Consider the following 25,876-nt stretch of genomic DNA (forward strand, 5'->3'; position numbering starts at 1 on the left):
TTTTTATTTTAACATTTTGAAGATTCTTCAGAGGGCATGTCCATCTTGAGGTGCCCTCTCTTTATTCGACCTATGTCAGCAGCACTGATCTCTGATGGGTATCCTATTGGTTTTCCAGCCTTGGGAGCCTGCTCACCATCCTTAACTGGATGAGGCTCCCAGAGGCAGCCACTTAATTGGCTACCTTCTCCAAAATCTCTACCAGGGTCCTGCCACTGGAACTTGCAGTCTCCTAACCTGGAATTCAGCCTGCTGTTAAGATCAGGACCCTGGAATGAAAACTCAGCCCAATGTTTAAAACTGGACAGGATTCGGAGAATAATTATGTCAAGTAAGCTTACCATACCAACAGGGGGACAAAGGACAAGACAACAATCCTTTTTCATGCACAATAAATACATAGCAACAAATAATACAACAGCAATCTCTTAAAGGAGTTACATATTCTATATACTGTTATTACTGTTCTGACCAACCAGGATTACATTTTTTCAACCTGTATGAATTATTAAATAAAGTCATCTATTGTTGGCCAGGTGGCCCCTAGAGTACCAAAACTGACATTCTGAATTGAATCTCCAAATAGTAAGGCTTTCCTAAAATATATTTAATAAAAGCAAAACTCTAACCTATAGTTTAAAAAAATAATCAGAATTGTTGAGAAAATTGATCCAAGTTACTGGAAATTAATAAAAATAGACATTCTTTAGATCAAAATGGAAGTATTCATCTCCTTTAATAGAAACAGTGCTGTTGTAAGTAAAGTGTTGCTTTTATTCAAGATTTTTATGGTGCAGACATTCAAGTTCAGATAGGATCAAATGTCATTTAGTTTCTTGAATACAAACATTCCTGTTAACAATCACATGCTCTGATACTGGTTATATAGTTAGTGTAATATTACATTCTGTTAGAACAAATAAAGACAACTTTACAACACCTTCACAGGTTAAACTAAAGCATTTAGTTACTTAAAAGTTAAAATCTGAGATAAAAAATAAAAAGCTGTTCAAAATATAATACAGGTCAGTCAGCATCTGTAAAGGGAAAAAACAGGTTACAACATTTTAGGTCAAATGTGAAGCACATGCACCCAAAATGTTAACCTGTCCTTTTTCTTTACAAACGCTGGTCAACTTGCTCTGTAATTCCAGCATTTTTTTTTAAGTTTATAGAAATGCATTATTTATTAACTTAATATGCTTTAGTAAATCTACCGTGGTTTACTTCAGGGAAGCAAGCAATTAGGTGAGAGGGTTACAGTTTTACACACACTGAAAGGTGAAATGTAGAAGATAGGGATATGCATTCCATTTCCTAATAGGTGTTAGGTTACCTCCTGTTGAGGTTTTTCTTCAGAGTCTTCAAATTTGTGGTCAATGTTCTTATGTTGGTCCTTCCCATCCTCTTGAGCAGGTTGTCTTTCAGTACTTTTAGCAGGCAGAGTACTGACATCAGGTTCAGAGGTGGCACTGTCTGTTCTTTCTCGTTTAGCCATCTTAGTTTGCGTTGATAGCTTCCTCACTTCTAATACTCCATCAACTTCAACTTTACCTGGTACTGTAAATTCTTTCTCAGCTTCAATATATTCAGAGGAATTTGTAGGGATGTTTGAATGTTTGTGTTCAACCTCCACACATGTCTCCTTTGTCACCAATGGCTGGGCCACAAGTTCTTGCATCTGCTCCATGACTTCCTCAGATTCTTGTTTAGCTACCGTAGACCTCTTTTGTGGTTCCTGCTTTGTTTCAGTGCTCTGAGCAAGAAAGAATGGTGAAGATCAAGACAATAAGGATTGAAACTTAACATTTGTTGGAATGTGAATGGTGTGGATCAATGCATAAAAAGTATTTAATTGGAGGAAATTGGAAGTTGGTCAAAAATAATCAAAACATGACCGTGGACAAACAGTTGAAATGACACATGGGTATTATGAAGAAACAGATAAATTAAGGTCTAAACAGGTTGTTAATTAATTAAAATCAGCAACCTGGGATTTGTCAGATTCTTCATCATGTAGTTTATGTGGAGATAACGCCTCCTGTAAAATGAAAAGATGTTCATGAGATAACAGCATATTTGTTCTTGCTTTTTGAGATAGATGGGGTGGCATATTTGTGAAATCCTGAGTAACACTTGTGATTTGACAGGTAATTTTGATTACAATAGAACAACCACAAACTCTGAATGCATTGAACAGGAAATTAGCAGAAAACATAAAAGAAAGTTTGCAATACCAGTAGCAAGCTGCAAAAATACTTCATTCAAAAAATGTTTAGATGAACCTTTAGATCATATATAAAAGTGAAATTTAGCAAGAGTTAAACACCTGTGTGATATTTACTGAAGTAACAGGACCTTCTAACGTCTCCCCTTTTACTGGTGATTTCCCTGGAGATTTTGAAGTTTCCTGTGAAGATTTTACTTCCCTGTCTTCCAAGGCACATTCATGAGCAGCAGGTTTAGTCTAAACAGACAAAAGCATTAGTCAAAAGCTGAATGGGAGAATTCAGAAAGCATAGTCTTCACTATTAAATGGCACAGCAGCACAATTTGCGAGCTAGCACCACAGCAATAGCAGGAAATCAGCCACAAATAATTGTTTTGACAGGCATTAGTATGCTTAAAAAGGAAAGAGCAGAACAGTGAAGAGAAAGAAAATAAACTAAGCAAGGGAAATCACAGCCTATTCTTTTTCAGAACATCAAAGTGCAACTTTCTAGCAATATGGGAAAAGCATATTTTTTTCAGGAGGCACTTCAACAGTTGCCTCGACAAACAGTTCTCATTGTTCTCAAAGGCCAATTTGTCTAGGTCGACTGACATTTGCAGTTGCAAAACTCCAAATGGTCTAAATAAAAACGAAGCAAATTAACAGATTGAATACAATGCTCTGCATTTAGCAATACATATGACTAAAACATAAAATGGCAGTTTATAAATAAGCTCATTTCAAGCTATGTAAACTTGGTATGATGTAAAATGCCATTTGACAAAACATGCTGGAACAATGTTTCCTTGTGACAATTCATATGAAGAGTTACCACTGCTTCTGTCAATTCCACTTCACAGCCTGAATCGGGTGATCCAACGTCAGAAATCTGTGCAGCATGATCCAACACTTTAACTGGCTTCTTTGGGTAAGTATTTTCTCCCAATTTCAATTCAAAATAGGATATTTTATCCTTCAGGGTAGCTGACCCCATATCATATATTTCTGCGTATTTCTCTTTAAGCTTGGTTGAAGAGTAAATTTCTGTCACCTCTGATGGATTTGGAGGCTCTCTCCCATGCTTAATTGATGAGTTCTCTTTTCCAGGTTTAAAGGAATGTTTTAAAGGATCTACTTTTGACACCTCTTCAGGAAGTCCTTTTGTGATCCTCATGTACTCAAGTTCTGTGTGTTTAATGGATGTAGGCTCTTCATCTCTTGACTTTGATGAATGTGTAACCATTGTTGAATGCTGTAGCTTACATAATTCGTCAACATTAGAAAATGCTGCTTTAAGAACCAAATTCTGGTCAGACAACTCAAGATCAGGTGAATTTGGTTCAGATGACTTTCCCTCAGAAAATTCCATTTGAGATTCGGACCTGGAATCTACTTTGTCATTCACAGGAAATAATTGATCAGATTGATCTTGGTTAGTATCTAATGAAAGTTCAGTGGATACAAAGCTATCAAGTTCTGGCAAGTTCTTAGATTTTGAATAGTCCAATTCTGATGGCATATCTGTGGAGTAATGTACAGGTATTTCAGATTCATCTCTCACAGTTCCTAGGAAACAATCTTTAGATGATTTCCTTTCATGTTCTTGAGATATAGATTTAGCAGAATTATTGGCATCACCCTGGAAAACTGGTTTGAGTATTTTATCATCCTTTGGTAATAAGGGTATGAACTTTTTTTCATCCTCCGTTGCACATGGCACTGGCTCTTTTCCATCCTCCGTTGCACACGGCACTGGCTCTTTTCCATCCTCCGTTGCACACGGCACTGGCTCTTTTCCATCCTCCGTTGCACACGGCACTGGCTCTTTTCCATCCTCCGTTGCACACGGCACTGGCTCTTTTCCATCCTCCGTTGCACACGGCACTGGTTCTTTTCCATCCTCCGTTGCACACGGCACTGGCTCTTTTCCATCCTCCGTTGCACACGGCACTGGTTCTTTTCCATCCTCCGTTGCACATGGCACTGGCTCTTTTCCATCCTCCGTTGCACACGGCACTGGCTCTTTTCCATCCTCCGTTGCACACGGCACTGGCTCTTTTCCATCCTCCGTTGCACACGGCACTGGCTCTTTTCCATCCTCCGTTGCACACGGCACTGGCTCTTTTCCATCCTCCGTTGCACACGGCACTGGCTCTTTTCCATCCTCCGTTGCACACGGCACTGGCTCTTTTCCATCCTCCGTTGCACACGGCACTGGCTCTTTACCATCCTCCGTTGCACACGGCACTGGCTCTTTACCATCCTCCGTTGCACACGGCTCTGGCTCTTTTCCATCCTCCGTTGCACACGCCTCTGGCTCTTTTCCATCCTCTGTTGCACATGGCTCTGGCTCTTTTCCATCCTCCGTTGCACACGCCTCTGGCTCTTTTCCATTCTCTGTTGTACATGGCTCTGGTTCTATGCCATCCTCTGTTGTACATGGCTTTGGCTCTTTTCTGTCCTCTTCTGGTTTTGTTGTTTCATGTTCTCCTGAGGAAGAGAGTATTGAATCTCCTTTGTCAACTGAAAGAGTGCATTCTTTGGACTTTTTTTCCGAGGATAGCCTTGACTCTTTGTTATCCCATCCTGCAGAACATGGCTGTGACTCTTTGGCATCCCCTTGAAAAGAGCAAGGTTTTGACTGTTCTTCAACTTTATAAGTTTCAATAACATCCAACTGTGAAATAGCTTTGCATTCATCTTGTTCAATAAGTGTTGCCTGTGATTCCTTTTCAACCACTGGGAGGATGAATTTAGATTCACACTTTACTTCTACTTCAAAAGTAGACAGACTCTCCTCTTGGCCAGCCACTTTTGTGGCATGCTGTTTTTCTGAGAAATTTAGCTTGAATTCATTCTCTTCATCTGAATGTGATTTGCCTTTGTTAATCAGAAAGTGAATTGGAATAATCTCTTGATCATTCATTTCGACAGTTGTCTTGATTGTTTCTTCCTTGTCTTGGTCATACATTTGGGAATCTGCCTTTCCTTCTTGCCTGTCTACCTGAGCACCTGGATCTCTCTTTTGGTCAGCAATTGGAGAACCTGGTTTGGATTCTTTGTCATTGTCTTGCAGAGGAACTGGCTTTGAGTCTTTTTTATGCTCCTTGCACTTTGTTTCATCATTTCCAGAGGAAATGAGCTTGGTTTCCTCCCTGTTGGTCACTTGCAAAGGCAACACAGGCTCTGCCTCTTCAGGTGCTTGGGAATCTGGTTTTGAAGAGTCCATATTTTCTTCAGATTTAGATAGTTCTTTTCCAGTGTTTATTGAAGCTTGTTCTGATGAAGATTCAGTGATGCTAACAGATTCATCAGCAGCCTGTTTATTTTCTGAGATTACATGCTCTTTACCCAAAAGCTTCTCAGATAGGACTTCTTCAGGTTCAGCTGGGTGTGTTTGTACCTCAAGGATTTTTTGGTCATCTGACTTCTGCAACTCTGTGCTATGCAGTAGGGGAGTTATTGTCAGGGTCTTTTCCTCTGAATCAATACTTTTAGAAGTATCTTCTTTTTGAACAGCTGACACAACACCAATTTCTTCAGTTACTGGAGATTTTTCTTCGCATGACTCATCTTTGTGTAATGCTTCTTTTATAAGCTCCATTTCAGGAGAAGATAGTTCTAATACAATTTGCCTTTTGTCACAAACAAGTGATATAGCCTCAACTGCTTCTTCTTCTTTGGGTTCATTTCTGTCACTTTTCTTTTCAACTACAACTAGTTCTTCTAGCCTAGAAGCTCGTCTTTCTATTATAACCCATTCCTCAGAGCCCTACATTTCAAATATAGAAACTTGTCAACATTACAGTATTCCATGAACAAGCATATAGCAGCAGACATGCATTTCACTTTTCTAAATTGTTTTACAATAAAGAATTGTCATAACTAGATGAAGCTAAAACTCTTTCAACATACATTTTAGTAACTATATGGAAAATTACAGTTTAAATGTGGACACAAAGTAATATGGTTTATAGTCTTTAAATACAATAATGCTAAGTGATGAAATAAATGAGTTGATTAACAAATATTACAATAGCAAACATTTCTTAAACTGTATTTAAACCTTTATACTTAACTATCTGTTTCATATTTTCTCTTAATAAACAGTTATTTTGGAAAATATTAGCAAACTGGCTGAAAAATAATAATTTCATTACATTGATGTTAGTCCTGCCATTTAAAACTATTACTCATCATCATCAGTTTATTTGTGCTTATTTAAACTACATTTTATCAAATGTAAAACTAAAAATGTCAACCTCAGGGGAAGATGCAAGACTTTTCTTTGCTGAAGCTTCCAGAGATAAGGCAATGGCACCCACTTGAGAAGCAGGCTCTTCCTTCGCCTCCTCTTCAGCCCTCGCAGACTGTTAGAAAGGTTAATTAGCTGATATACCAGAACATATTGCATAACAAACAAATAACAAATGTGTTAGCTTCTTTCTCGTGCCTTTTATTTTGGAGTAAAGATAGTCGGTGGGGTTGTCAGGTTTTTAAGATAAAGAATATGATGCCAAATACTATATATTCAATTAAAAAACACATTATGCAACCATTTTATTGATGCTAGAATTTATAAGCTGCTGGGTTAATTAGCACCATTTCTTCTATCTAGTGATTGCTTTTATAACTCATGTTATTTTATTAAGAAAACAAGTTTTCTTCTTTATTGTATGTTTGAATGGTTATGCAGTAATTCATTGAAGTGATTTATGATAACTACCCACAAACCATTAAGTATCTTCATGAGGGTGAGGGTTGCATTTCAAATGTAATAATATTCACTCCTGAAAGCTCAAAGCAAGTGATGAGTACATGTTTAATTAACACCTGCCTGCTCCTCAAACTGCCTGTAGCTCCCAGCAGACCCTTCATCCTTTAACAAGAACCAATCAAATAAACATATTCCTAAAAATAGCTCTCTGAATATTCGACCTCAGCCCCGCAATAAACCTCACAGATCTCCTTGAAACCAGACAAGCTTCCATCTGCACAACAGTTCTGCACAGCATGGCAGGAAATGCAACGTAGAAGGAGTCTTACAATCAGCTTCTTTACCACTTCCAAATTACACCATTTTCAGAGCAACCATCTGTCATCTACAACAGTAAGCCACACCTCAAAAATTCTCACAAGTTTTATGACAATTAAGATGATATTTAAAAAAATAGAACCAGCAGAAATAGAACAGTAAATAAATATAATTGAATATTGAAAATAATTAACGAGGGAACTTAACATACAGAGCTCACAAAATTTGCCGTTCATTGGTTATGAGGCAGAAGTTCCTTTTGAAATATTTTCCATATTCAATAAATTCCAATGCATCCACAATTATTAGATTATATTTATTGTTTGCAGTACAACACAGCTAATGCTTTAACAATTCATTTTCACCTAGGAACACATACTTTTAAGTTTCAAGTGAGGAAAACTTGATTAAATCTCTCCTAACCAGTCAACAACATAGTAGCATTATTTTAGTATTGCTGAATGCCCTATTTTCCATTAACATGTATTTTAATTCTAAGAATGATATTGTGCAACATCCAGAATAGCGTGGTTTCTTAAAAAATTAAGGTTAGATGAAATGGAGTTGGGTACAGGAATATAATTCTGCCCTGATATCCAAATAAAACCTAGAAAACGGATTGGCGTGTAGCTTACTCTATAGAATTTGTTAACATCTGTAATAAACTACAAATATTAAATTATAAAGATTCTCATACACCTTGTTCTAATCTAACAGCTGCTTCGGGAAGCCAGAACTGCAATTACAATATAATTATATTAAGTGTTAATGTTTGGTTTTGGCCTTTAGCAAGCTGTGGCATCTGAATAACAAAATAACAAAGCCATTATAGGATGAAATGCAAGGCAAAATGAAGCCTCATTGTTCAACTCAACTGAATGACTCCAAGGAAGGAAAGGATATCTTGAAAGAAAAGGCACATTATAAACAAATATAGAAACACATGCTGCTTGTGCTTTTTTCTTTTGTGTTTACCCATCAACATTGCTGAATTTGTACCAGTTACAAACACACAGAACATCTATTAGCAATTTGAAGTTTATACAAAATACCCCAATGGTACACACAAGAACAACGAACAAGAATAATGTATGATAAGGAAGGTCCCAACCTGATAACCTTACTCAGGATGGTCATTTGAAAAATGTTACAAGTGCCACAAATCTGTGGAACATCATTTTTCTGACACGTGCTTTACTCGTATTGCAAATCAGAGGAGTTAAAATATTTATCTGGATCTATATTCACTAGAATCAAACAATGGACCAGTGACTGTCACATCACCTTTACCAATATCAGACCTTCAACTACCATAACCACACAATATTTAGTTTGCTATATCAGACACTGTCCAAATCTATGACGGTATGTGCCACAATCATAATAAGTTATGCAAGATAGATCGTGGCAAGAGTTATAAGTCCCTTCCTCAAATCCACTTCATCGCCAGATTCCCTAGAAAAACCAGGCCATTAATGAAGACTCCTACACCAGTGCATTTTTTAAATCTCTTGTAGCCTATTGAGATCTTTATGACTAAGGAGGCTGAACACCTTGAACTTTTTTCAAAAAAGAAAACCATGGCATGGTCAAAAACATTAAAACATTGAATATTTTGTTTTGTTAGATAGGGAACAGTAATAGAGAAATCTCAAATGCAAGATTCAATTCTCACTAAAATCATCAAAATAGGAATAGTAAGGAAAGTTGGTGTGAACAGCATAGGTCCACTGAAAGACTAGGGGAGACAATAAGATAGGAAATAACCAGCAAAGAAAAAAGGTAGGTTACTAACTACCAAGGGGCAATCCTCAAGCTTCATCTTTTGGAGTCGATTCTTATCTTTTGGTGACTCATTGGTAAACTGCATACTAATAGCAAAGACAATTCTGAGGTCGTGTCCTCATGGGCCACCTCAGCCACCACTGTGTACTGCAATGGGGTGTTGGGTCGGTGGATGAGGGTGGAAAGGGGAGGTAACTTCTTCAGGTGGCACAAAAATACTGACCTCACCTTTGCCTCTCTGGCTGCATCAGCTGTCGAATTGACTGGAGTGTTTAATGGTGCATGTTCTGACCAGTTCCCACAAAAATCAAAAATGGCAACTGGGGGGTGGGGGTGGGGGCCGGGGTACAGGGACACTGATTTCCTTGTTGAAATGGACCTATCAGTGAAACAGGCAAGTGTTCTGAACAACCATCTGTGGGCTCCTTTCAAAATGGTGGGCCACTGACCCAATTTTGAGGCTGTTACTGTCCCATTGTGTGAGGCAACACAAGTTAGAATCAGCCCCTTTTGGATTGATGAGTAGTGATGGACTTGTTCATAATCTATGCCAAAGCTTGGCACAGGCTATATAACCTGCACAAAATACATTGCGAGAAAGAGAAAATCAGCCCTCTCAACCACTGGAGCAATAAGAATGCAACAGTTGAGTGCTGCTGGGGGAAAGAAAACTGAAGATGTGTCACACGGGACTCATAGGCATGGTACAGGAAAGGCGAACAATGGTAATCTTTCGAAATGACCTCCACCATTGTCTTACTTGAGTTACCTACATTACACAGATGACAAGAAATAATTTCCTCTACTTCATTGATTTAAAACGATTCTCCTCCACTTGGTCAAATATTAGATATTCCAAAACTATCAAAATTGTAACATTGACAAATTATCAAAAGCTGTAGTCAGTTTGAATTAACAGTAGATGGCACAATCTATTTTAAAAATTACAGAATTAAAATACTGAAGATGCTGGAAATGCTCAGCAGGTCTGGCAGCATCTGCGGAGACAAGAACAGACTTAACATTTCAGGCTGATGACCTTTTGTCAGAACTAGAAAAAGTTAGAGACGTTAACAGATTTTAAGCAAGTACAGTGGCAGAAAAGGGAGAGGGGAAGAACAAAAAGAGAAAGTCTCTGATTGTGTAGAAGGCAGGAAAGATAAAAGGGCAAAAGGGATGATGGCACCAATCAAAAGGATATGGTAATGGCACAAGTAAAGAAATAAAAGATGGGTCAAGAGGAGGTATAAATGGGAGTAGCAGAACAAGTACCAACAGCTAGAATGTTATTGTTTATTGCAAGGGGACTAGAATATAAATGTAGGGAGGTTTTGCTATAATTATACAGAGCATTGGTGAGACCACATCTGGAGTACTGTGTACAGTTTTGGTCTCCTTACTTGGGAAAGGATATAATAGCATTAGAATCAGCAAAGGTTCACTCAACTGACTTGCAGGATGAAGGCGTTATCTTATGAGGAAAGGCTGGACAGGTTGGGACTGTATTCATTGGAGGTTAGAAGAATGAGAGGTGATTTTATTGAAACAAAGATCCTGAGGGGACTTGACAGAGTGGATGCTAACAGGGTTGTTTCATCTTGTGAGAGAGACTAGAATCAGGGGGCACAATTTAAAAATAAGAGGTCTTCAATTTAAGACGAGAATGAGGAGATATTTTTCTCTCAAAGGGTGGTTAGTCTGCGGAATTCTCTTCCCCAGAGAGTGGTGGAGGCAGGGTTATTAAATATTTTTAAGGCTGAGTTAAATAGATTCTTGGTTGACAAGGGAATCAAAGGTTATAGGAGTAGACAGGAAAGTGGAGTTGAGGCCACAATCAGATCAACCTTATCAAATAGTGGAGCAGGCTCAAAGGGCCTACTCCTGCTTCTAATTTGGATGTTCTGATGAATGTAGCTGCTGTCCATAAAAAAGGGGCTAAGCTTATAACCTGGAATGGTTGAATTTAAGGTTGAGTCTGGAAAGCTTGAAAATGCCTAATAGAAAGATGAAGTGCTGTATCTTGAGTTTACATTGAGCTTCATGGAACCATGTAGAAAGCTCAGGTCTGAGTGGGATTGGAGCAGAGAATTAAAATGACAGGCAACTGGAAATTCAGGTTCATGCCTGTGGACTGAAGGGAGGGAATACGTAAAGTGATCACCCAATTTGAGATTGGTCTTCTAATGGAGAGCAGCAAAGAGAGTAAAGAAGTATAAGTAAATTGCTGTTTTACCTGGAAGGATTGATTGAAGCCCTAATCTCTCCCATCTTCCTCTCTATCACAGACTTTCCCTTTCACTCTTTCCTTCCATCCCTGCCTCTGTACTTGCTTAAAATCTATTATGTCTCTTAACATTTTCCAGTTCTGATGAAAGGGCATCAGCCTGAAATAGTAACTCTATTTCAGTGACCTGCTAAGTATTTCCAGAGCTTTTTAATTCCACTTAAAAATAAACCTTGTGCCTAACCATAATGTACCACAAAGGTGTGTTGTAGTGAAAAACATTATTGGCACTGCTGAAGCAAAATGCTGAAACATTGTTAAAATACCACGTCAGAAAGATATGAAAGAATACTAAGGAAATTGTACCCTGTTGATCTTTCACCAGAGATTTGGAAAATCTTACATACTTTATTCAGTCCACTATTCTTTCTTAAGTGCATCAAAAAAAATCCAGAAAATGTTTTAAAATGATACTTGTCTCCTGAGAATGTTCAATGGTCTGACTATTGCTCACTCTGTAAGATCTCTGTTTCAAAGTCCTTTTTACTTTGTACCTAGTATAAGATCAGAACCTTACTAAGTATAAGATGCACACAATTAAGTGTGGTCTAATGTAATTTAAAATGTCAGCAGTTCTAGTTATACCATTGCTGTGACTAGAAAAATAGCTACCACCAACAGAGTAACAAACAAACGGATAACCAAAAGCCAAAACCAAGTAGGTAGATCAAGCACACCTACAGCTTCAACAATGCGTTTATAAAAAAAACCCACCTCTTTGAGCTTCTCAGACTCTTCTTGCTCTTTGTCTTTAGGTTTCGATGAAGATGGGGAAGTGGTTAATTTCTTTTCTCGGTCACCATGACTGAGCTTAATATTAGTGGATTCCTGTAAAGTCCGTTTTAGTTCATTGATATTGGCCTGGTGCTTCAATAGTACATCTTCCGATTTGTCCAGGAACTTCAGCATAATTCAAAAAGAAAGGTAGTGTTATGTTAGAAGTAACAAACGCATTGCTCATCAGGGATGCTTAAACTAGAGGAAAGAAGATTTACCTCAAGTCCATTTTTAATATATTTGCCTGAAATGCCTTTACACTGTTTTAGTGAAGTGTTAACCCATTTAAAATAATCGGATTGACATTTCTTCTCAAATTCACTAGAGATAAGAATTCCTGACAGAACACTCTTGTTTCCTTACTTAGGACTTTAGGAAAGTGACTAGACTGTTGATCATTTTTTTGCCCTGTAGTGAATATTTCATTCAATTAAAAAACATAGTTTAGTTTCAATTTCTGTGATATGATTTAATTACAAAATACATTTCTAAATTTATCCTCCCTAAACATGTCAAAAGGTACTTTTCCAAGTATTACTTTTTTTAGACATTCCAATTCATGTCATTTGTGGATGGGCCTGAGAATTTTAAGTAGTATGTCAAAAATGATCTGCTTTCCTTTCTCTTTGATAGGCTCCTTGATGTTAATACTTGATCATGTAACATCCTTGTTATCAAGCTTGTATATTAATGAGTGTTTAAGGTAATTTGGTATAGGGTTCAAAGCTTCAGTGTTTACATAACTGTTAAGTCTATAGCAGTTGATGTGCAAATGTAAGTAATAAGCTATATTTAACACAGAACTCATCCATATCCAGTTTTGTCTGATGGAAAGAGTAACAAATCGTATGTCAAATATTATACATTCAGCATTAATTCTAGCCACCCTGGCACCACTCAAGACAATGTGATCCAACCTCCCCACTTGCTGTAAAACAAACTTCCATCACGTCAAATTACGTTTGCACTTTCCACACCTTATACCTCCCGCCTCCTCAATAAAGAAAGCACTATTACAGAAACTGGCGTGAATTTCTGCAGCTAGTGGAAGTGACACTGCATCTAACTGGAAATGATATGTTTCTAATGTTATAAGTACAGCCCACAAGATGAAAAATTAACAAACACAAAATAAATCAATGGCATGAGACTTTGCATACAGCAAGCAAGTAAAAAACATGGAGTACTATATACTGCAATGTAATGTGTTTGACGATCAAACAATTTCATCAAAAGGTGATCAATGGTTAAGAATCAGTTATTTTTCACAGACAAAGCCTTTATAGCATTTTAACAGTTCCACAGTCACCCATGAAATGTATGTTAGCATATAGGTAGTGTACTGACAACAATGAAGAAACTATGAAGAAAATTATCACCCCCTTTCCTGTGTGGTAACGAGAAATATCATTCAGTCTTTTCATCTCTGAAACACCATCAATTTCCAGTTTTGAGTTATAATTCAATATTTCAATGGGAACAGTAAATGTTGTGGATTGTGTAGGTGATAAATCTTGAAGGATATATGAGTTGGATCTATCTGATGTTATAGCTATATTTAGTTTGACGAATGACTCTCCATTCAAAAATAAATAGAAACCAGTTGTCTTCTAACTTGAGCAATATTTTAAAACAGGTATGAAAATGTTTCACATAAACTACAGCAAAAACCAATCCACAGTGGTCCGTACACTACCTCTTGCCTAAGTTTCGGCTCATCTTCATGTTCCATCTGACAGCAAAATTTTAAAAGAAATCAAGTCAATTAAATCCAAAACAAGAACAGTTATAATTTGTTGATCCTCAATGAGAAAATGGAACCCAAGCCTGACCATTTAAAAAATAATGCTTGAAACTAAAGCAACTTATGAAACAGAAAATAGATTAAATTAATAAAAATAGGGTGCATTTACACTACAGGTTACAAGTTGTCGAGCAATTTCTGTTTCATACCGACACTAAACTTGTGTAGGGTAAATGTGGAGTCAAGGTCTGAGTTGAATCTGGACTAAGAAAGACTCTCTCCTCCAGGGAGTCTCACTCTGGTTCACTCTATCAACTTTGGCTCTCTATTTATGTTGCAATGACACCACAAAAATCACCTTGTATCAATAATTGTACAGCAGTTGTACTGTTACTGCACCCTATGTCTGCTGCTAAACATTGGATAGCATGGGTGAGACAAGGTCATTGAGAATGACTACAGCCTACTTCCATCAAGCAGTTGGTTTTATTGGAAAAAAATCAATAATTTAGAAGGTGCAATTATTCCCATATCTTTAGATTTCTGACCTCTTCCAGGAACATGGCAGGGCAAAGGACTTTTTACTCCTTGGCAAACAATCTATCTTTTCTTCTTATTTATTTTCTTCCATATACCCTGCATAAATTTTCTTAAGCAAAGGAAGGAAGATCTATTCAAGTATAAGCCAACATGAAGCTATGGTCACAGTGCTTGTACTCTGTTACAACTATGTAGAAATATCTTTCAAGCCAGCACACTTAACATAAGCCCATATCATGACCAAAGATTTTCCTAAATATCTTTATATATGGCTCCTTCATTGCTCTTTAGAGGAACTGCAGTAAATCAATTTTCATTTCGTTTTTTAACATGTTTATTCAACGCCTTTTCGTAGCAACTAGTTTACTGGGTTCATGGAAAATGTTAGGTTTGTTTACAGGCTAATAACATAATCATCAATTGTCTAAATATATGAAATATAATCTGAAATATATGCTTGATTTTGGCTGTGAAGCTGCAAGAATGCTGAAATAGAGATTTCTATCATTAAATAAAACTAAGTTATCAGTTAGATGAGAATTTTGGACAAGGTCTAAGATCTTCTTCTCTTGAAAGTAGAACAGCAAGTACTTGCATTCACCCATGCCTCAAGTGCCCACAGGATTGCAGACAATTCTGTGCAGGGCAAAAACTAGATATCAGAGGTTCAATTCGAGTTTCAACGCTGAACGCAGGTATTAAGTATTCAGGTTTCTGGGTGCTCCAAGCCCTCCCTGTAAATCTATAAAATAGAAGATATTGTTCTGCTAAGCCAACTCCTAATCATAAATGAAAAAGTGATCATTGTTACATTTCACTTCAGCATAGGCTGTAAAGTAATTAAGTCCTGAATATACACTTGGAATGTGTTATACACAGTGGAGTTTGGCTTTGCTTGTTCCCAGAAGTGGACTGCAATCCTCTTCCAAAAAGCTTTAATAGACAGCCTATATGAATCCTCAACAAGATATCACGCTGCAATGCAACTCTTTCCTCGCCATCTTCCATATTAGCCTTTCTTTGCTTGTGTTCTTGTGTTTGCTTCAGCTATCCTACTCTTTGCAAATAAGTGATTCGATCAGAGGAAAACTTTTCCTGAACCACTTGCATGTGGCTAAAGGATCTAGCACAGAAAGGAAAAATAAAAGAGTGTGAACTCCTACCAGTTATCCAGTAATTCACATTAGATGGGTGCAGATATCTAAAAGGGTTGTGGGGCTGGAGGAGATTGCAGAGATAAGGAGGGGCAAGGCCATGAGGGATTTGGAAACAAAAGATGAGAATTTTAAAATCAAGACGTTGCTTGACTGGAAGCTGATGTGAGTCAGTGAAAACGGGTAACAGGTAAGTGAGACTCGCTGCAAGAGACACAGCCAGCAGAGTTTCGGATGACCTCAAGTTTACGGAGGGTATAATGTGGGAGGCCAGCCACGGTTGTGTTTGAATAATCAAGTCTAGAGGTAACAAAGGCTTGAATAAGAGTTTCAGCAGCAGATGAACTGAGACACGGATGAAGTCAGGCGACATTATGGAGATGGAAATTGACAGCCTTTGTGTATTTGGAAGCTCATCTCCAGGCCAGATATGATTCCAAGGTGGTGAACAATCTTGTTTAGTCTCAGACCCTTAACAGGGAGATGGATGTAGTCAATAGCTACGAAATGGCTTCAATCTTTCTAATATTTCAGCGGGGGAAATTTCTGTTCATCTAGTACTGATTAGCAGTCTGATAGTTTAATAACAGTGGAGGAGTTGAGAGAGGTGGTAAGGTGGTGGTAAGGTAGAGCTGGGTGTCATCAGCTTACATGTGAAAATTGATGCTGGGCTTTTGAGTGATCTCACAGAGGGGTTGCTTGTAGATGAAAAATAGGAGGGAGCCCAGGATGGATCTCTGGGGGACATCAGAGGTAGCAGTGCAGGAAGAGGAAGAAAAGCTGTTGCAAGTGATTTTCTGATTACAATTTGACAGGTAAGAATGGAACCCGACACATCCCACCCGACTGGTCAACAGTGGAGAAGCATTTGGGGAAGATGGTTGGTTAACAGTGCCAAAAGCTGCAGACGTCAAGAAGCATGAAGATGGAAAGTTTACATTTGTCACTGTCATATAGTTCAGGCTTATTGCAGATTTCTTAAGTAGATGAATTGATCTATTTTTTGATGGGTTTCATTTGTTTGGGAAATGGATCCACAAAGTTTTAGATTTAGCATTGGAATAACTGTGGGCTATGGAAACTCTTCTGTTATGTCCAAAGTCTCACTGGGTTTTCTAGAATAAAGACAGAAAATGCTGGAAAAAACTAAGCAGGCCCAGCAGCATCTGTGGAAAGAGCAAGAGTTCATATTTTGAGCTAAATGACTTTTCTTCAGAAGAGACCTGATGCTCCCAGACTTGATGAGTTTTACTGTTTTGATTTCAGATTTCCAGCATCTACAGTATTTTGCTTTTATATTACAGAATTTTCTGGATTGGGTGATGCTTGGCAATCAGAAGTGGAATGTCTGTTGCATTTCTAAAACTTTGTGGATCCATATATTCTTCTGTGGCCCGGTCTCCTATTTTATTTTATAATCCTTCTGTAGGTGACTTGGGACATTTCAACACACAAAAAATGGCATTTAAGTTGCTGTATTACTCATCAATCCTAAACATCTGGGGGCAGGTTTTAACCTCAAAAATGGGCAGGCTTGGGGCAAGCAGGAAATTAAAGTGTTAAAAAACTGAATCCCGAACCCGTCCTCCCCACTTATCGTTTCAACGGAAGCAGTAAAGTGACTGGTTTCTCACTCTCAGAAAACCCAACAGTCCTCCTCGATAGGACTGTCAGATCAAGGAGGCAAGTGCCTTTCCATTTACCAGCAGCACACCTGGCTGGACAACCTCCCACCATCAAATACTCCATCCAGCCTTTGGATCTTTCCCCAACATTCCCCATGCCAACCACCCCCTCTCCAGACCTCCAACCTCTGCCTAACGTATCCGGTTCCTCCTCCCACCCCATGACTCTGACAGCAGAATCAGCCCAGTCAGTACACCGGTGGAATTCCATATTTATCTTTTTATTTTATCAGATATACCATATATAGATATAAATGTATGTACATGCATAGCAGTATTACTATCAGCGGTTGTTACACAGTTTCTATAACAGCAGCAGCCAGCATGTATCTATGTGATTTAGTGCACACAGTGACCGTAGGCCCAACTGGAACCTTTCCTGCATCTAACCCTGAACATGTATGCTTCTCTGCATCTCTGATCATGCTGTTCTCAAGTTTTCACGTTGCTCTTCAATATCTCCAATTCATCACTCTATTATGTTTCCTTATGCTTTGGCTCCTTGAAGCTGCTTGTTAGGGATCGTCATTTTGGTCATCAGCAATGTTCCCTCTAAGCCTCACAGTCATGCAACAACCAAAAGCTCCCATGCAGGCTGCATACAGGTTGGTCCATTTAAGTTATCATGCATCTGCAGACACACAAAAAATGGTGTGGGTCCACGCGCTTAAGTAAACTGGCCGGGGACTACGGAAATGAAATTAGAGCATACCTTGGCTGTCAATGTCAATTTCAAGCAGTTCCATGTCAAGTTGAGCATTATGAAAGATTACTTTGCTAACCTCCAAGATAGCATCATAATCCTCACTCATTCTCTACAAATAAGAATTGGACCGTTTCCTTTCTCAGCCACCTTCTTGATCTTTTACTCGTGCTGCAACCTGGGTTGAGTCATGGGCAATTTTGAGTTGTGAGCTTGCTCCCATCAGGAACTAAGTTGCTTCACATTAATATCATTTAGGATCCTTAGCACCAGCACAGTTGATAGTGCTGCGCCACCACAATCAGTTAGATTTGAATCCAGTTCCCAGTAGTGAACTTAGATAGTGCATTAAGCCAAATCTTTAATTATGCTATCCAATTTGACTCAGACAGACAAATTAGGGGAAAGTATTTATTTACAGAAACATGCTACTCTGGCAGGCTAGGCATTAATCTCTCTCGTATTTCTACATAATCCCACTAATCTCCTTGAGTACAGTGGATTGTTGACTAATGGCAGAATGATTCTCTGCATCAGGAATTAAAACTTAAACACTTGGTACCTTCATTTCTTTAATTTTTGTTGGTGTGGTTACTTCATCTGTTTTTTCTGACTTTTGAGAGGATTTCTTGCTGTCTGACTTTGTTGTGTCTGGAGTCTCTGTCCTTGAAGTCTCGCTTGCATCTTTCGTTGACTCCTTCAGAAGCGCATCATGGTTTTCCCCAACTGAAGCTGGACGGAAAAACTCTGCAAGTCAGAATATCTGACGTAAAATGTGGTCATTATACTCTAACATATTTCATCTCAATCACGAGCAATTTGAGTGCAGTTTGATACAAGGGCAATTCAAACTGCATTAGTCTAATCCTGAAAACACGTTGATCTATTTATTGAGCAAATAATTAAGCATGAGGGTAGGGATGAGCTATTTTCTGGTAGGGAGCAAATTCTAGGTACACCCAGGAAATGTGCCAACTTCTAAAGGCTCACCTAGAAGAGACTAGTTAGACTCCTAATCACTGTTTTACAATCCCACTGCCAAATGCTCAAATCTGGCAGGGCACGCACCATGTACACTCTGTGCAGTTTTTCCAGCTTTACTGCATCCTTAAAAGGGACCGCTTGAAATACTAAAACTTTTTTTTATACTTACCTTTATGTGGAGGGAGCAGCCCAGCTTCCCAACAATACTGCAGGTTTATGCAGTCCCAGTTTGGTCCCGGTACCCACCTCCCAGGCTCACGCCCACAGGCTCACATCAGAACCATACTTTTTCCAGGGCTGGTGAGCTGTATTGGGATGCCTGAATAGCACCTGCAATTTGCCACTTTTATGTTGGTGTGGCTTAAATTTCAATTCTCAGTGGGCAGTGGGTGTCCAGATGTACCAGTTTCTGGCATTTCACCATTATGTCCCCGCTTGCAGTTCTTATTTTAACTGATACTACGCAACATGAAATATATTTGAAAATAAAGTTCTATAGTCAAAGCCCAAAATTGGCTGGGTCTCTTTTCTCTTAAAAAAAGCCTGAGGGGTGACCAAAGAGAGGTCTTTAAAATTATGGAAGGTTTTATTATAGTGGGTAGAGAGAGAATGTTTCTCTCCTGAAGGGAGGAGCATAATGAAAGGTCATCAATACAAGATGGTCACCAAGAAATCCAATGGGGAATTCAGAAGAAACTTCTTTAACCAAAGAGTAGTGAGGAAGTGGAACTCACTACCATAGGGAGTGCTGAAGCAAATAGCATAGATGCATTTAAGGGGAAGCTCAACAAGCAAGTGAGGGAGAAGAGAACTGAGGACTACGATGCTAGATTTAGTGGAAGAGTATGCTCCATACAAGTGGAGCATAAATGCCAGCATGGACTGTTTGGGCTGAATGGCCTGTTTTGTGCTATCTATCCTATGTAATATTGTCTAAGCAACAAAAATGTGAACTGTTGATTGCTTATATTGGAGTCAAACATATATGGTTAATATAAAGCACAAATCTACACAAATGCAGGGTTGCAATTTAACTCTGGCCTGCATTTCATTTGCAGAATAAGTAAAAACTGACATGTGCATCTTTGAGAGTGAAGTGGATATCAGTGTTAATATGTCAACTAGGTTGATTCATAGAATCAATATTATAATCTAGAAATAAACACATTTTGACCCATTAAGTCTGCACCATTGTTTACACAATCCCACTATCCTATTCATTCACTTTAATACACTTTTTTCAAGTAATTATCCACTTCTCTGGACTCTAGTTCAACATCAAAGTGGCAGACAATTCCATATTTTAACCATCTTTTGCAAAGAATTCTTTTGAAAACATTGCTTTTTTTCAGTATCATAAATTTGTGTTTTGTCACTACTTCATTAGCCAGTGGAAAAAAAATCGATTTTACCTCAAACACTCACTCTTGAAGATTCCTATTAAATCACTTCTTCGTCTTCTCTGCTTAAGTGAAAAAAGCCACAATTTCTCCATTCTGCCTACATAACTGTCAGCCCTCCTCCCTTTTCATTTTTTTCCTTGATTTGTGCAGCCGTTTTGACATATCAAATGAGTACCTGAAACTATTATATGTGAACTAGTATGAACATGCTGTATCTGGATTTCCCCAGTAGCACCATCACTCATACATACAGTTAAATATTTTATATCATATTGCTCCACTGTGCTCTTTGAAAAGCAGTTCAAGAGAGCAGCACAAATGCATCTTGCTCCTAGTAGTTTGACTTTGGCTTTTACCTTATCCGCCTTTGAAGAGATGGAAAAAGTAGTAAGTTCTCTATGACACGGCTTTATCTCAGTGGTAGAACAAGCCAGTTTATTTTTAACATGCACTATAATAATTTCATATGAAAAGTATGTGAGCCAGTGCAAAATAGGGTCACTTTAAATTAAAATTACTTTGCTTGAACTTTATGAAATAATGAGCATATTGTAGGTAGTGCTCTCTTTATTTACCTATTAATATGCAATCTTCCCTTCCTTGCCAAGATGATACAGCAACAATTATTGTCCTTTTCTGCTTTAGAAAGGGTAATTCACACAGGCAAATAATTATTTGAAAATGGTCTGTACCACATAACATGTTTAAAATTTTAAGAAACTTTGGAAAGGTAAACCTTCGATTGGTCAGTGAGTTAGTAACCAGATGGCATAATTTAAGATTTCCACCAAAAGGGAAAAGGAAGCTGTCCAGAGGATTTTTTTATGCAGAGGGTTGTTAAAACATGGAATGACTTCTCAGAAACAGTAATGGAAGAAGAATGCATGATGACTTTTAAAATAGAAGTTGATATACTTTTGAAGAATAAATTAATTAAATAGGTATGGGGAAAAGTCCTGGTATAAGATTGTCAAAAGCCTTTTTTGAGATCTGGCACAGGTGTGATGGGTTGAATTTCCTTCTGTACTATAAACGAGATGTGGAATAAGCAGACAGGACACTTCACCACAGGCAGAGAGAGAGAGAGAGAGAGAGAGAAAGCACAATGGGGTTTCTCAGATACAAGTTTTTTATATTTGTGAGTGAACACAATCACTGCTATAGCACCGTTGTCACAGTGTTGCAAAATGCTGAACTTTCATAAGCTTAGAGTATGTTATAAAAAACACAAGTTAAAGCTTGCACACATCTATGTTCAATACTATTATCTTTGAATACAACTGTTGTGATTTAAAGGAATTGAGGTAATACCAATATTTCATTTATTGCCAAATAGCAATTACTAATAGTAAGTAATAAACGAGCTTAGTTTATATGTGGGACTCTTGCTCTTTATACAGGCCACCATTTACCCATATTTAAGGTTACATTTAACTTAGAATAATAAAATAGCTGCACTGTATAATATGTTATGGCACCACAGTAGGAAACAGAGTGAATGCATACACAGTGAAGTACTTTAATGGTTAAATCAAATATTTATTTTGAATGCTAAACTAAACCTCTGCACAAGTTCACAGGGCACTCTTCTCTGTGATATTTGGTATCTCTCTCTATCTTCCGGTACCATGCCCAGAAAGAGTATTGGCAACTATGGACTTATGTGGTCCGTGGTTATGCTTGGCAAGTTACTGCCGTGGTTTGCCGTTGCCTCCTGCAGATGGCAGACCGGGAAACAATCCTGCTCTTACTGCCTGCCATAGGCGAACTGGAAGGATTTACAGATTGACAATCAACCTGTTTGGCTGCGTTATGACACACCTTCCTTGGCCATCCAGCCTTGAACACGGACCTTCTGGCACTAACACTGCTCTGCCAATATTTGGTACAAACAGTTTAAATAACAGATAAAAGTTAAGTGAAAAAAACTGGTCACCACCTACACTAGAGTAAAATGGGTTACAGCTTTGTAAGGGTCTCCAGAACTACAAGCAACATTGTGTTATTGTCAGTAGCATCAAGCAACAATAATAATTGTTTTTCCAATTATGTCAAAAATGTACGCCTTCATTCAAATACATTTTGCCTCAATACAATTTTCGGATCCTATTCAGCCCCTTTCAGTTTGCATGCCATTTATAGAAAACTGCTAAGATGGAGATTGGGACAGTATGAAAAGAGGGTACTTTAAGGAGTGCAAATATAATTTCTTTTTGATTCTTCACCTTATCCAACTACTCTGCTGTAATCTATTGGGGCTTAAAAAATATGCTCAATCGCATCTGATCTATCCTTAATGCCTTTTGTTTTTTTACTGCTAATTGTTGAGCTTGCTCAAGGCTGGAAAAGTCATCCATTACATGTACCATGTGAAGCCATTTGCACCCTGATGAAATCTTACTGCATCGTGAAAGTTTACCTAGAAACATATTAATTTGCCCTCAAAAATAATTGATCAATCACAAAATAATGATGTGCGCTTTAAAAGAAAATTATCACCAAACATTTAAAACAGAATGTACTGGTACACCAGAAATTTCAATATTACTCAATTATTCAAATTATTATGTCTTTTTGAGTTTATTTTAGTTATTTGCATCTCAGCACTTCACACATGGGAGGAATTCCCTTTTAGGGGACAAATGTATGCTATATCCTTCCCTAATTTTCTTCTTTTTCATGAAACAGTATGGATGAAAGAGATGGGAAATGGAATCAGAGTACTGTATGTGGCCCTGGTGCAAGAGGTGGCACCACAGATATTGTGAGCTTAATGGCTTTCTCATGGACAAGATTTCTAAGACTCACCACCAGTTTATGCAGTGCACATTTTTGTAGTGCAGACTAAATGGAAGACTTCCTTTATGGTACTCATGATAAATACTTCAGTTGGCACAGTGCATGTGTCAAATAAAATCATACCTCCATCTAGACTCCTTGACATTGTATATCTTTTGCTTGAGGAGCGTTCAAAATAGGGTGCAGGACGATCTATTAAAGCACTGGCTTGCCTTGTTTGAGCCTGTGTGCGGCCACTATAACGGAACTTTGAGCCCATTACAAGGAATCCCTTTGGAGGCGGTTCAGGGGACACAAGTCTAAAAGGAAGTTAATGAACAGTTACTACATAGAAAAGACTGAAAAAAGTTTTGCAAATCACCAAAATAACTGGCAAAATAAATAACAACTTACAAGAAGATGTGACAACAACTTGCATTTATAGCACCTTTAACATCGAGGAAGAGTTTCCAAATGTTTCACAAAAGCATAATAAGGCCACAAATCAATAATGAACCAAGGAAATTATTTGGATGACCAAAAACTTGGTTAAAGAAGTGGGGGGAAGGTGTTAAGAAGGATCACAAAGGAAGAGAAATAGGTGGAGATGCCAAAAAGCTGATGATGTGAATTCCACAGTAACTGCAGACAGGAATGCAGTATTGGAAGAGTAGGGAGCAGTGAGTCTATGGGGGGAATTGTTGATGAGGGTTTATAGGTTGATAACCGAATGGAAGTAAGGATAATGGAGGTCATCAAGGATTGTGGCAAAGTGAGAGTGGGAATTAAAAGGAAGAAAGACTTGCATTATACAATGCTTTTCACAACCATCAAATGTCTCAAAACGCTTTGCAGCCAATTAAGTATTTTTGCTGTATAGTCGCTATTGTAACACAGGAAAAAAGGCAGCCAATTTGAGCACAGTAAGCTCCCACAAATAGAAGTGTGATAGTGATTGGATAATCTGTTTTTTGTGATGTTGACTGAGAGATAAATATTGGCCAGGAAAATGGAGATAATTCCCCTGCACTTTATCAAAATGATGCATAGGATCTTTTATGTCCACCTGAGAGGGCAGACAGAGCTTTGGCTTAACATTTCATTTGAAAGTGCAGATAAGATACAGGGAGTGGAATTCTGGATGGTGGAAATTCAGGATGATTAGGAGTTTCTTTAGAAGTTGAAAGACCAGCAAATGTTGGAAAAGTTGTGTCTAGAGATGAAAAAGGCATGGTCGAGAATATCAAGGAAAGAGGAGGGATAATACATCATTCACAGGGTGATTTTGAAAAAGATACTCTCAGTGCCAAGGTCAGGCACCAAACTGTAGAGATTTACACAAGGAGTGTAATGGGCATGGAGTTGAGTGACAGTTATTGATTCAAGAACTTTAGAGAGGATTGGGAGGTTAGAGATAGGGCAGTAGTCATAGAAGATATTCAGTGATCTCTAATTGATTACAGGCTTCAGGGACTTCAACAGCATAACTTATGGAGAAGCATAGGATCAGTAACAACAACTTCTAGATTCTTGCATTTAACTGTGCATGTGTGAACTGAAATTGTTGTCAGTTTGAGGTTTTGTGAACCATAGTCTGCATAAGAATATAAAAAAAGGAGCAGGATTAGGTCATTCAGCCCTTCAAGCCTGCTCCACCATTCAAATGAGACCATGGCAGAGCATCTGGTTCAAAACTATTTTCCTGCCCTGTCCCCATATCCTGTAATGTTTTTAATGTGTAGAAATCTATCGATCTCAGTCTTGAACATACTCAATGGCTGAGCCTTCATAGCCCTCTAGGGTAGAGAATCCCAAAGAGAATGATAAGTTCAAAAGGTCCTCCTCATACCAGGCATTGCCCCCCACCCACCCCCATGTTCCCTCATGTCCTCCATGCCAGGTCATGGCATTGGCCCCTCAAGTGTTTCAACAGAGTAATGGATTCCTGGGCTCTCAACCAAACCTCATTATGCATTCTTGTCTGAGAGCCCAGTCATCCATTAGAGTATTAAAATAGCTGAGCCTTAGAGAAAGCATTTATTGATTGACAGCTCTGGCTCTTTGATCTCTGCTGTTAATTTCAAAATATTTATTTACACAAGATTAAGAAGTTTCAAGTGCTAGGAGTTTCAGCTACTGATACTTTAAAGGGTCTGGATGATTTGACACTTTTATTGTCCTGTAGTAAAAGGACATTTTTTTTAAACATAGTGGAAAGTAATGAATTAATCACTTTAAAAAAAAACCTCATCCTATTGTCATAATAGGGTTCATTGGTTCTCTACAGTATATAGTGGTCAATGGGCATGCAAGTACCAAGGGCGAGAGAGAGACCATGAGGGTGGATGGGGGTCATAGCCTGGCATGGGATGCATGAGGTGGCATAGATAGGACATGGAGATTGTATTGGGGGGTTGGGAGTGACGTCTCAGGGGCTTTAATTTTTTCATTATAATTGGGATGAAGTTCCACAGCAGCGGGGCAGGCCTTTTAAACAGCTCGCCTCAGCACCCAACAGCCCCACGGCTGCCTCAAACCATTTTCCCAGGCTGGTTGGCCTGGCTGCAGCCTGCATCTGGCCCCTTGGCAAGCAAGATCCCAACATTGTAGGCACCACCCCCACCCCCCCCAAACATCCCTCGAGGTGGGTGCTGAGCTGGGTATTCTCCTTACTCCCACTATCCACCTCAATGATGAAAATCCAGTCCCTAGTTTCTAATGAAACATCTTTATGCTTCTTGAGCTCAGTAACTTCATAACTTTCTGAAGCTCTCTCTGCAGCTTTCTAACAA

At 38.4% G+C, this 25,876-nt stretch overlaps 1 protein-coding gene across 12 annotated transcripts in view; it reads right to left on the minus strand.

Annotated features, from left to right (window-relative positions):
- The window catches only part of LOC121286861 (band 4.1-like protein 1), a 278,934-nt gene that overhangs the window by 25,626 nt on the left and 227,432 nt on the right, over positions 1-25,876 (minus strand). For 4 of the 12 annotated variants that reach the window (XM_041204014.1, XM_041204016.1, XM_041204018.1 and 1 more), the window contains 7 exons: positions 23,229-23,404; positions 18,482-18,666; positions 12,031-12,216; positions 6,475-6,582; positions 2,330-2,467; positions 1,991-2,041; positions 1,337-1,756 (listed from right to left, as the gene is read on the minus strand). In XM_041204014.1, the coding sequence (XP_041059948.1) occupies positions 1,337-1,756; positions 1,991-2,041; positions 2,330-2,467; positions 6,475-6,582; positions 12,031-12,216; positions 18,482-18,666; positions 23,229-23,404 (1,264 nt within the window). The remainder of the gene's footprint in view (positions 1-1,336; positions 1,757-1,990; positions 2,042-2,329; positions 2,468-6,474; positions 6,583-12,030; positions 12,217-18,481; positions 18,667-23,228; positions 23,405-25,876) is intronic. The other 8 variants (XM_041204019.1, XM_041204020.1, XM_041204022.1 and 5 more) reach the window with 8 other exon arrangements.

Source organism: Carcharodon carcharias, chromosome 14 (assembly GCF_017639515.1).
Source record: "Carcharodon carcharias isolate sCarCar2 chromosome 14, sCarCar2.pri, whole genome shotgun sequence".
Lineage (NCBI taxonomy): Eukaryota > Metazoa > Chordata > Chondrichthyes > Lamniformes > Lamnidae > Carcharodon > Carcharodon carcharias.